The 13,275-nt window shown below is 42.9% G+C and overlaps 1 protein-coding gene across 2 annotated transcripts in view; it reads left to right on the top strand.

The window, feature by feature from the left end:
- Positions 1 to 13,275, top strand: part of DOCK4 (dedicator of cytokinesis 4) — a 487,691-nt gene that overhangs the window by 227,235 nt on the left and 247,181 nt on the right. For both annotated transcript variants that reach the window (XM_081243754.1, XM_081243753.1), the window contains exons 6-7: positions 2,556 to 2,704; positions 8,444 to 8,528. In XM_081243754.1, coding sequence (XP_081099880.1) covers positions 2,556 to 2,704; positions 8,444 to 8,528 — 234 coding nt within the window. The remainder of the gene's footprint in view (positions 1 to 2,555; positions 2,705 to 8,443; positions 8,529 to 13,275) is intronic.

The following is a 13,275-nucleotide window of genomic DNA, read 5'->3' as shown; positions in this document are numbered from 1 at the left end:
TAGTGATTCAGTTATATATGTGTATATGTATGTGTGTGTGTATATATATATACATATATATATATATGTATATATATATTCTTTCTTCAGATTCTTTTCCATTATAGGTTATTGCAAGATACTGAATATATAGTTCCCTGTGCTATACAGTAGGTCCTTGTTTACCTGTTTCATATATAGTAGTATGTGTCTGTTAACCCCAAACTCCTAATTTATCCCCCCCACTTTCCCCCTTTGATAATTATAAGTTTGTTCTCTGTGTCTGTGAGTCACTTTCTGTTTTGTAAATAAGTTCATTTGCAACATTTTTTTTAGATTCCACATATAAGTGAAATCATATGATGTTTGTTTTTCTCTGTCTGGCTTACTTCACTTAGTATGATGATCTCTAGGCCCATCCTCCTCAAGTTTTTCTTGATCTTCCCTGCTTGTTCTTTTATATGATCTAAACAGAACCCACTTCTCAAGATCCACCAAAACTAACAGCTCTAAATCAAGGTATTCCTTCCTTCATTCTTCAGCTGCTGGGACTACGTAGTGCAGTCTCGGCCATTGTGGTTGGGAGCTTACACCAGGTGAAGAACACAGACACTGACCAGTGACTTACAACATTATAGCACCTTTGTAATGACTTGTATGGGAGTGTATAACGTGAGTAAAGAGTGAGAGGTTGTAGAAGAACAGGCTCAAGAGAGTGCTCTAGGAGTTGAGAGCAAGGTTATTGATATCTCAGAGGATCAGGGATGGTGTCATGGAGAATGCTTCTTGGTCAGCTGGCACATTGCCTAACCTGCACAGTACACGAAAATGCTTTTCTAGTCACCAAGCATTGATAAAGCAGAAGATCCATCACTACTTTTTACCAAAAAAAAAAAAAAAGAAAGAAAAAGAATGTTATGACTGACCATCTTTACCCATCACACAGAACTTGGTATTTCTGGCAGCTTATCTCTGTAGAGGACTTTAGATGAACGATAATCTCAATACTTTCATACCACTATTCATATAGCCTACTAATAATTTTTGTAGAAAGTAAAAGCATGACTTCTTCTTAAGAAAGATGAAGGGTTGATGGAAGATGAAATACTTATAGAAGGTTTACCCTAAATATCTCTGGGGAAGAGACATACACTTAGATTTTAATAAAGACACAATTTTTATAAGAGGGTTTATTCTGGATCAAAACCATAATGATAACAGCATTAGTAGCAGCTGATACTTACATGATATTTATTCTGGGCCAAGCATTGTTCTCAGAGTTTTAATATATGAAGTCATCAATCCTTATAGCAAGCCTATGAGATGGGTACTATGATAGCCATTCTACAGATAAGAAAAGAAGCACAAAGAGGTTAATACACTGCCAAAGGTTTCTCAGTCAGTGAAGGGCAAAGTTAGAATGCAGATTGAGGTAGTTTGTCTTTCAAGTCTATGCTCTTTTTTTTTTTTTTTTTTTTGCGGTACGCGGGCCTCTCACTGTTGTGGCCTCTCCCGTTGCGGAGCACAGGCTCCAGATGCACAGGCTCAGCGGCCATGGCTCATGGGCCTAGCTGCTCCGCGGCATGTAGGATCTTCCCAGACCGGGGCACGAACCCGTGTCCCCTGCATCGGCAGGCAGACTCTCAACTACTACGCCACCAGGGCAGCCCCAAGTCTATGCTCTTAATCAGTGTACTATTGGGGTCTCTTCACAAATGTCATCTCTAACCCATAAAATAACCTTACCGGAAGTTAATACTGTGCCTATTTCACAGATGGCAAAAGCCATACTCAAAGCCTATAAAACTAGTGAGTGGCAAAACCAAGATTTGAAGCCAGGAGTTTAACCTGTCTTTTTTCCAACTAAGCCTCCTCTCTTGATGAATTTCACAGGAGATTAGCCTGAATTTATATGAATGTTTAACAAGAAAGAAAACATTTTTTTTAAGTCTAAATACTGACCAGATAATAGCAGTGAAAATTCATCAATGAACTAGTGTGAGAGCCCTCTGTGTACCCAGCTTCTGATGGAAACACAGTAAAGCATTAAGACCAACATGCAAGAAATAATTGGAGAACAGTGTTTTCTGTTGAATTGGCTTTAATTACATGCAGGCATACTTCAGAGAAGGGGAAAAAAGAATGTGAACAAGAGTTGTAAGGGGAAGATTTCCTGAGGGAGGTGGAAGTCGGTTGGAGCCTTGAAGGGCAGTAGAATTGGATGGAGCTAAAGAAAGAGGATTTGAGGTGGAAAGGGAAGCAGAGTAAGTAAAGCCAGAGACCAAGCTTGGGTGTGGAGACTTAGTGAGGACCCTGGGACACAATGTCTGTGTTGGGGAGTCTGAGAAGTGAAGTTGGATTCTTGGGCAGGAGAACAGCATTGTGAAATGGGATGAAAGCATGTAGAGCAGTGAGTGCATTTGAGGACCCGAGGGGAGAGTTTGTCTGTTAATGGAGAATCTGTCCACAGAGTGGCCAGCACACAGAGGGTAAGCAGGACTGCCCCCCATTTCCTCTGTGGTTACCCCATGTCTCAGTGAGTGACCATTGAATCTCCTCATTTGCGTATTTCCCAGAGAAATGAAGGCGATCTCTTCCACCGGCTGTGGCACATCATGAATGAAATCCTGGATCTGCGGCGGCAGGTGCTTGTGGGGCATCTCACCCATGATCGGATGAAGGACGTGAAGCGCCACATCACCGCCCGCCTGGACTGGGGCAACGAGTGAGTACTGGCCACTGAGGGGGTGGTCTCTGGTGGCCGAACATGACAGATGTGACTGCAACACAGGTGTGAGCCACTATGCAGTCATCTCTCTGGAGGACACCAGAGGCGGCTTTTCCATCTTTCCCCTTTGGGGGGCTTAGTGCCACCTCTCACTAGCAGAGTCGAGGACTTCGTCCTCTAGGGCTGGTACGGGTCCCAGGACGTTGTCGGTTCTCTGCCGCCCTGTGTGCTCTGACAATGTGCAAGTGCTCATGAAATACAAAATATTCACTGGGGTCAATCAGATATGGCGTCTGCTAAAAATTCATCTTGTTTCAAGACTTTAAGTTTGGCATGAGAATTTCCTTCAGAATCTATTCCTCTTCTTTATTGTGGTAGTAGGTCGTTGGTACAATCTGGAGGGAAACACTAATGCTAATAGCTTCTGTTAAAAGTCTTAGGACAGGAACCCTGGGTGGGAGGGGGGTGCATTCTCCTTATTGCCCTGATTCTGCCTGTGTGTACATATTAGTCTCTTTGAGGAGCTACTTGGGAGAGCTCAGTAAAAAAGCTGTTCTTGACCAAGATTTACTTTTAAATAAAACTGTAAGTGACTAATCTAAAATAACAGCCAAACACTTTAAATAGTATATCTAATCACTTAAAGCTCTGATGAAGGCTGATATTGTGCTAAGTATGAATGTTAATATATGGGGGAGAAATTAGAATAAACCAGCTTTGACTATGATGTTAGGCTCGTATGGGCTTAAGTTTAAGGAAGGTAGATGGCCCCTCGGTATCCTACAAAGTCATAGCCTCCCTCCCTTTCCTCTCCCCAAATCCCCATTTGCTATTTGGACCTTCAGAGGATCTTAGGGCAACAGAATAAAAGAAAAGCCGACAGAAAAAGGAGAAGGCAGTAAAATGTGCACCACAGATAAATTTGCCTCTTACTGAATCTGGAAAAACTGATCTGAAACGAGAGTGCGCTTCCTCTACCCATAGAAAGTCGCTTTATCAGAAGTCAGTTTTGTTTCCTGCCAAGACATCACATACTACAGGTATGAAGACATGGACCCACTAACACATTTTAAACCTCTGTCTCATCCAGAGTCCTTCTGGTATTTCGTTGAGTGAGCTATGTCATTCATGCTTTTACCGACAGGCGGGAGAGCAGCCCTAATTCATTTATCTCAGGGAGATTTATTCCTTCTGGGGAATCCAAAACAAGAGCAGGTTTGGAATGCAGCAAGACATTGCACTAGGAACTCTGCTTTTTTACGATGGGAGGCAAATTCCAGACTTCCCTCCTTGACTTCAGTTTCCTCACTTGTCGAAGGAGTAAGTTGAGCTAGAAGAGATCCAAGGCCCCTTTCCGCTCCAGGGCAACACGATTCAAAGCACATAGCACTTCCTGAGAGAGACGATTTGCCAGCCACATGCATGGAGCCTCCGGTCTCGCTGTGTGAGATGGGGTAGCACTTTGAGGGGTAGATCTGAAGACTGTTTTTTTTTGTTTTGTTTGTGATACGCGGGCCTCTCACTGCTGTGGCCTCTCCCGTTGTGGAGCACAGGCTCCAGACGCGCAGGCTCAGCGGCCATGGCTCACGGGGCCCAGCCACTCCACGGCATGTGGGATCCTCCCGGACCGGGGCACGAACCCGTGTCCCCTGCATCGGCAGGCAGACTCTCAACCACTTTGCCACCAGGGAAGCCCCTGAAGACTGACCACGACTTAGGCTGCCCATCTTTCGTGTGGTTTTTTTTGTTTGTTTTGAAAAAACTTTGAGCTTTCTCCGAATTTTGTTGGCTCTTAGTCATTGTGCTGGTCCTCCTTTAAAAGACTAGTTTGTAAATAGGAAGAAAGTTGGATGAAGCTAGCTTATCAAAAATAGCTTAGAAATATAGAGCAGGCAGGAAGATGATACTTTTTCAGTTTCAGGAAGGAAGATGACGACAGAAGGAAGGGAAATGAGGGGAAAACATTAATTATGACTGAATCATGGCTCAATTTTGACTCATGTAAGTTCTAGCTTGTACTTTGGGCAGTTCTTCGGCTAATTTATGGTAAGTTGGTAAAACATTGATGCATGAAAGTGAGCAATATAATTTATTTAGATCATCCTCAAATTCATGAATTTTCTGAGGTCTCATTCTGTTTTCTTTGAATTTCTTTGACAACTTATTTAAAATGACTTACATTTTACAGATTGTTCATTTACTGTATTCCTTTAAATATAGTTTTCTTACTGAATGGAAAAGCAAAAGTGGAAAGCAAATTCAGATAATTCTCTTGCATATTAAACTAAATTGTTCTGCAAAATTGTCTATCAGCATGTAGATCTCAGGATGAACATAAGTGAAAGATGTGTTCAATCTCAAGTTGTATGTCAAACTGTTGAAGAGTGGTGAAGAGAAGCCCTCTAGATGGAGGAAGCTTGGGAGGAAGGGGAGGGGGAGGAGATAACCCACCTTGTTCCCTAAAGGGGCCATCAGAAGAAGTGTTCTCGCTTGGAAGTCTTGAACAGACTTAAAATAATAGCACCTGTCTCGGTTCTCCGTAGAGTCCTGTGCTGTCCTTTGACTTTCCTGTGATGATGATACAGGAGGGAGAATCAATTCATTCTTCCTTCCTGATGTCCCAGAGCAGTTCAGTGACTGAGTTAATATAAAACTACCCCCCCCACCCATTTCCCTTGCTGGCTTCCCATGTCCTATGTCCTCTCCTTCCATCCTGTTCCTTCCCTCTTTGCCTCATGTCTTCTTGTTTTTTAGAGCACTGTCCTGATCCTCTTCTGTGAGCTCAGAAGCCTCACACAGTGGGAGGGTTATCCTAAGGATATACCTAGGAATTAACAGAACAAAATAGAAACATATAAAAGTCTCTTCACACAGCTAGGACTCCAGGAAGCCAGCAGAAATGGAATAATCCAAGCCTTATGAGAGGAAAAGACTTGCAGATCACCAGCTCCTGGGGCCCCAAAGCTGAGGAAGGTTCTGGATCCCACACCTACTCCAGAACCTCTGCTGCTGGAGTTGGTCTTAACTCAGTCATTCTGCAGTGATGTAGATCACTTTTCCTTCATGTTTCTCAGATGGTTGATGCTATGTGAATTTCTAGGTTCAAATTCTCAAAGAAGGAATCTCATTGACAGCCAGTATCCATTATTCATGTTCAAACTGAGCATTTTATACCAGCCACTCATGAGCTGCTGGCCAGTCCAGGGATTATTTGTCCTTTGGTCAGGTGCCTACCTGTGGGCCAGTCAGGTGTGACTCTGGAAGGGGAGATGGTCAGATGATTAAACTACTTCAGCTGCCCCCTGCCCCTCCCAGAAGAAGGTATGGTAGGGCAGCTTCTCATGGAACGTGACATGGGGAAGGAGCTAAGTGCCATGATTCACATGTGGTTGTATGCAGGCACACTGCAGAGATACTGCAGGTTCGGTTCCAGACTACCGCAATAAAGCGGATATTGCAATAAAGCAAGTCACAAAATTTTTTGATTTCCCAGTGCATGTAAAAGTCATATTTACACTGTACTGTAGCCTATTAATGTGCAATGGCAATATGTATTAAAAATATACATATCTTAATTTAAAAATACTCTATTGCTAAAAAATGTCAAAACAATTAAGATAGTGACATCAAAGATCATTGATCAGAGATCCCCATAACAAATGTGATAATGAAAAAGTTTAAAATATTTTGAGAGTTACCAAAATGTGACACAGAGACATGAAGTGAACAAATGCTATTGGAAAAATGGCACAAACAGGCGTGCTTGACACAGGGTTGCCACAAACCTTCAACTTGTAAAAAAACGTACTATCTGCAAAGTGCAGTAAAAACAAGGTATGCCTATATCCTCTTTCCTTTGCTAGATAATCTTTCCTCAGCAATACTCACCTGGTGTCTTCTGATATCTTACATTGTAGTGCAGTGATCCTCTCTTGGGACGGGATGGAGAATGGGGAACAGGCCCTATCAGAATCCCCTGATGAGGTATAGCAAGGGGGATTTATTAGTCTGCTCAGGCTGCCATAACAAAATACCACAGACTGGGTGGCTTAAACAACAGACACTTATTTTCTCATAACTCTGGAGGCGACTAGTCCGTGAGCAAGGTACCAGCAAATTCAGTTTCTGGTGAGTACTCTGTTGCTGGCTTGCAGATGGCTGCCTTCTTACTGTGTCCATACAAGGACAATCTCTGGAGTCTCTTCTTCTTCTTCTAAGGACACCAGTCCTGTTGGATTAGGGCCTCACTCATATGACCTCACTTAACCTATATTATCTCCTTATAGTCCCTCTTTTCAAATATAGTCATATTGGGGTTAGGGCTTCAACATACAAATTTTGGGAGGACACAGTTCAGAAACTAACAAGGAGACATGGGCATTTTGAAAATGAATTACCGAGTTTGTGCTTTGAAAGTTCAACAAAAATTAGAGAATGGGAGTGTGACTTTTAAGTTTCTCAAAGAGAAACATAATTGAAGAAAAGTGAGAAACTGTTTTAGTATCTAAAAGCCAAGTCCTACCGTCAGGAGGGCCACAGTCTTGTAATCTTAAAACCAACAATCCCTCAGGTGGCTGGGGAAGTACCTGGCTTGAAGTATGTGCTGAATTAATAAGAGGTTTTTACTTATGAAACCTCTAATGAGGTTTTGGGGAGGTCACAGAATTTTAGGATGTTTTTAAAATACAAAAGTGAGAAAGCTGTGGTTGTATAATTGGAAATGCCATGCAGGAAGTCTTCCATATTAGAGAGAGTAATGATGTGGAAGGGATATAGAGCAAATTATCCTCAGAGAATTAAGTGTGAGACCCGGAGTGGGATAACTGAGGGGAGTCTGGTAGAGAGACATCATGAAGCCTTTGGGATAGTTGTGATGGTTAAGGAGATGAGTAGAATTATACAGCCTTGACATCAGTGTAGTAAGGTGGATGCCTGGAGAGGAGTATGTTATCAAGGTCACTAGAGGGAAAATGGCAAGATTATACTCATTTTCCTCTCTCCCTGGTAAGACATCCCAAATCCGTTACCATACTTGGCCCCACTGAGGCTGGATATAACCTTAGAATATTTCTTAGCATAGTAATTCACGTATCAGTCACAATGAAACCTGACGTAAGAGATCAAGCCATTTTTGCTACCCCAGGCGTAGACCTATGCTGTCCTAATTTCTGTCCCCTGCCTTTACTGAGTTTCTCCTAATGACTGACCCCAGAACTTGCCATGAATAAGGACCATGCACGTGTTGCCAGAGATTCCCATTATTAATGTGTTAGCTCTGGATATAACTAGGTATTTTGGTGCCAGGTCAAATCCTAAAGGCTACACTTCCCTCTCCTCAACTCTGTTTCTAGAACAAAATTATGTCTATCTCTAGTTTCCACTCCAGTACAAGGAGGAAGGGTTTCTGTGGTAATAGCTTGTAGGGTGCTAAGGGTTCCCCACCACAGAGTACCAAGGCCCCCAGTGGTAGGAGCGCTCCACCAAGAGTGCCAGCCCATTCCCACCTGACCCCATTTACTTGCCTTTGTCATCTTCTGTTTCTCAAGCTATGACCAGTGTTCAGCCTACTTACTTACTCCAATCACGGTGAGAGGTTAATATAAGGTAAAAAAATATGGGTGAGAGAAGCATGGTGGGTGATGTATCGAATGTTAGGGTGATACAGTAAAGATAATTATTTTTAATATATTCTATCAAGGTGACTCTTCCGCCAAATGTTTGCAATCTGTTTTCTAGACAACTGGGACTGGACCTGGTGCCTAGGAAAGAGTACGCGATGGTGGATCCAGAGGACATCAGCATTACTGAGCTCTACCGATTGGTAGGTATAGGAATCCTTGGCTCACAGCCTCACTGCTAATTTTGTGGTTTCCATGACACTCCTCATACTTGCTTGATTTTGTAAGAACAGGATGTTCCCGGTTTAATTTGGAGCAAGTAAAGAGAATTGAGAGCTGAGGTGACCATGCCCCAAGTACAAAACTGAGATAATTTACCCACCTCAGAATGCCCTGACATTCCTACTGAGCCCTCAATGCCCAGGCACTAGGAAGTAAAGCCAAAGAAGTTTTAAGTTGTATTTTTCAAATCTTTGTACTTTGCCTAGTCTAGTGAAATCTTTGTATTTTGCCTAGTCTAGTGGAATGGTTACAAGTCATACATATTTATCTGTTTCAGGACATTGTTGTGACTAATGGTTTCCAGTTAGTGCTCACCAATATGTTAGCTCCCCTCCCTGCCCTGCTATCACTGTATGCACAGACTCCTGAAAGTATCTCTTCCTTGGTCTCCAAACGCTAGACTTATCCCCCACCTCTCCCAAACCCCAGGCCATCCCTAAGTGCTGAAGCTTATTAATAATCCTGAGATATTTGGTCATCTTGCCCATCGTGGCATCACCCATGACTTGAGTTTTTTGTCTAGTTACATGGTAAGTTGAAGTCCAGTTATTTACTTGGCATCTAGTTTCCCCAAATCTGGTCCCACCTGCCTTGTATTTTTTTGTGTGGGGGGTGGGCTGCATTGGGTTTTTGTTGCTGTGTGCGGGCTTTCTCTAGTTGCGACGAGCGGAGGCTACTCTTCGTTGTGGTGTGTGGGCTTCTCATTGTGGTGGCTTCTCTTGTTGCAGAGCACGGGCTCTAGACACATGGGCTTCAGTAGTTGCAGCACGCGGGCTCAGTAGTTGTGACTCGTGGGCTCTAGAGTGCAGGCTCGGTAGTTGTGGCGCATGGGCTTAGTAGCTCCGCAGCATGTGGGATCTTCCCGAACCAGGGCTCGAACCTGTGTCCCCTGCATTGGCAGGCGGATTCTTAACCACTGCGCCACCAGGGACGTCCCTAGCCTCGTATTCTTTTTTTTTTTTTTGCGGTACGCAGGCCTCTCACTGCTGTGGCCTCTCCTGTTGCGGAGCACAGGCTCCAGACGCGCAGGCTCAGCGGCCATGGCTCACGGGCCCAGCCGCTCCATGGCATGTGGGATCTTCCCAGACCGGGGCACAAACCCGTGTCCCCTGCATCGGCAGGTGGACTCTCAACCACTGCGCCACCAGGGAAACCCCCCTAGCCTCGTATTCTTTTTTTTTTTTTTTTTCTTTTTGCGGTATGCGGGCCTCTCACTGTTGTGGCCTCTCCCGTTGCGGAGCACAGGCTCCGGACGCGCAGGCCCAGAGGCCATGGCTCACGGGCCCAGCCGCTCCGCGGCATATGGGATCCTCCCAGACCGGGGCACGAACCCGTATCCCCTGCATCGGCAGGCGGACTCTCAACCACTGCGCCACCAGGGAGGCCCTCGTATTCTTAATATTTGTATAAAGTTTTACCTTATCTCTAGATACTCACTGAGCTATTTTAAAACCTCAAATCAAAGAAGCCAGTATCCCAGGTGTAACTTTGCTTTGCTCTAGTTACCGCTGCATCTTACCCCACGTTCCAAGGAGGAGTGACTGTGGTAAATAGCTGACTCCTTTTTGGAAGATCCTACCTCTCTGGGGGTAGCTTCCCAAGCTTAGAGTATTCTTCATAGAATTGCAGATTATTCTTGACCTGAGATTATCTGAAAAACATGGTGGAAAAAATCATCAGTAAATCCATCTGGCGCATGTCTGATTTGAGAAAACAGTTCTTAACACCACTTTCAGTTTTCCCCTTCATCATCAATCTGTTCAGATTATCTACAGCTCATTATTTCCGTTGGAATAAATTCCATTTCTGTGGAGAATTTCCTTTGCTTTACGTTGAGCTTCTTGAGAGTGATGTTTCATGCTGCACCACTCTGTGGCATCAGTGCTAAGCAGGGTATCAGGCCCAGAGCAAAAACACAGTTGAAGGTTGGTTGGAGGGAGGAGGGCAGAGATGGAGGAAGGGCACACAAGGAGAATATTCGCAGTTAATGTCACCACTAACTCTTAGCTTATATAACAAACAAAATCTCTAGAATTTATTTGTCAGCGACATCCTCCAATGGGACATTTTTGTTATAGTTTATTTTATTTAACTGTTGGGCATCAGATTCTGTCTCTCACTTTTGTTTTAATCTCTCACTCAATTTGAAGTTTCCTCAGAGTGGGCACCGTGTCCTATATTGATACTTTCTCTGTTATGTCCAACATAATCTCATTCAGTGATTTGCACTTAATAAGCCATCACTTAATGATTTTGATGTTATTATGGTATTATGAGAAGACCATGGGTATAAATTTCATCTCTTCCTTCCACCAGCTCTCTGATCTTGGACTTACTGCTAAATCTTTCAGAGCTTTAGTTTCTTAGTCTATTAAATGGAGAAATAATTCTAACCATGTTTGTTAGGAAGGTTAAATAAGAAATGCATGTAAAATGCCTTTCCTTGACAGACAATGTTTGCAAAGCACCTAAGCATTCAGCCAGTTTTCATTCCTTTGTCATCTTTATTTCATCCTTATTAAGGAGGTAAGGTGACAAGAATAATTGCTGCCTTATGTGTTAAATCTTAAGATTAGATTTGGCTGTGTTCAATGAAATAAATAAATAATAGAAGCTTAGACATGATGGAAATTATTTCTCTTTTACAGTATGCAAGCCCAGAGGCAGGAAGTCCTGGGCTTGTTTGTGGTTTCATGGTGTCAGTAGCAAAAAAGGCTCCATCATCAAGGATACTTCAAAGTACAACATAGCTGCAAGAACTCTAGCCATGACCTTGCTCTCTAGCTGTAAGAAGGAGAAAGATTTCTCTCAGTTGACTCAACTATTTTAATGAGCCTTCCTGGAACTACCACACAATACTTGCACTTATATTTCATTGGCCAGAACACAGTCACATCCCCATATTTAGCTAGGGATGGCAAATATTTGAGAAGCAACTAAAAGTGTCTGACACAAATATGTTTTATTTTCCCAAGTTTGATTTTGTATGCATGTGATTTTATCTCTCTTCCTTTTACTTAATGTCATATATAGGATGGGAAATTTATTTCATCTCTTTGAACATTCCGATTTGTTAGTTGTGGCTGTTGGGAGTGTTATATTGATAAGATTCTGGGTTCTCTTCCAGGCTGTGATTAATTAACAATGACTGTCATTGGAGGGGTTTTTCATATTTTATAGCTCAGAACCTAGTCCACAGTCTTCATTTGACAGATGAGGAAAATAAAACATTGTAATTTTACATGTAATTGTAATTTCTCATCCATAGTGGTTGCATTTTACTGCTTCTAAAGCAAAGACAATAGCCTAAGAGAACCCCAAATGATTATAAGCTTCAGAAGGACACGTTTTTTCTTTAAGGCAGCTTCAAGTTCCTATTTACGTCCTGGCCCAGCAGTAATCAGGTTCTCTGTAGCACTGGCCCTTTTCTCTGTGCAACCTAAACGTGACCGATTGTATTGACTTTGCCAGGGGGAGTTGGCAGGCACCACCACCAATCCCTTATGGTGAGAGTGGGAGTGGGGTGGTGATTTATTGTCACTCCTAGATCAAGGATCAAGGCATGGAGGTAAAATGCCCCAACACAGGATGCTGGATTAATTGTTGCCACTTCTCCTTCTTTACTATGTCTTCTCCCCGTAATATTGGAAACACAGGTGTTTGCATTTTACAAACTCCCTACTGCATCATTAGAAAAAAAAATGTCTTGTTTTGGGTTTTTGATAGCCCTGTTAGCAGATCTTTCTCGCCTGATTGTGTTCATCTAAGCAGTAAAATGCGCTAAACCTCACCGTGTTGACATATGTCCCGTTGGAACATATGGTTTACTGCCAACAACCAGAGCTCAAACCTTCTGTAGTAAAGAGGACTTTATTGGCTGGGTTCTCTGGTTGTTTGGGCGTGAGGAGTGTCTTTTTAGGAACCTTTCTTGGTTTTTATAAGATACTTAGTGGGTAGGCCAGTGGTTCTCCAACAGAGAACAGGGTACATTTGGCAATGTCTGGAGACATTTTTCGTTGTCACAATTGGGGATGGTGTGGAGTGGGGAGTGGGGAGAGGTACTACTGGTATCTGGAGAGTAGATCCCAGAAAAAGATGTTAAACATCCTACCAAGTCCAGGACAGCCCCACGACAAAGAAATTACCAGCCCAAATTGTCAGCAGTGCTGAAGGTGCGAACCCTGGTGTGGACCATTCACCCAGTACTTAATGCATTAGTGAGGGTTAATCATTTGTATCACTTTAATAAATCTTCAGAATGCATCTGTTTCTTTTCCTAATCAAAGGTCTAGTTAAACTGTAAGCACATTTAGAGTCACTGCTAGGTGCCTTTGTAACCATAAATTATTTCAGAGATGGATTTTTGTCTATGTGTTATAACTACCAAATCATAGTTCTTGAAGCGTGGACACACCTTTTAAATTTTGCTACTGCAGTAATATATTCACAGAGAGATTTTTTAGTAGTTCCCAAAAGCAGTGAATTACCAAACGATAAACATGGCATCCTAACCTATGTAAGTTCAAATCTGTCTCAGGCGTGGAAGGATGGTGGGTGAGGAAGAGAGGAGATTTCAGTGCCGTTTGTGAGGGCCCAGGTCACACATACAAAGGGTAGAATTAAGTGGGCTTTTTACTAGCATGCGTGCAAAGACCAAGGCAGTAATTA

This window comes from Mesoplodon bidens (assembly GCF_964165515.1).
Source record: "Mesoplodon bidens genome assembly, chromosome: 9".
NCBI lineage: Eukaryota > Metazoa > Chordata > Mammalia > Artiodactyla > Ziphiidae > Mesoplodon > Mesoplodon bidens.
This window is presented reverse-complemented; position numbering and strand designations above follow the sequence as displayed.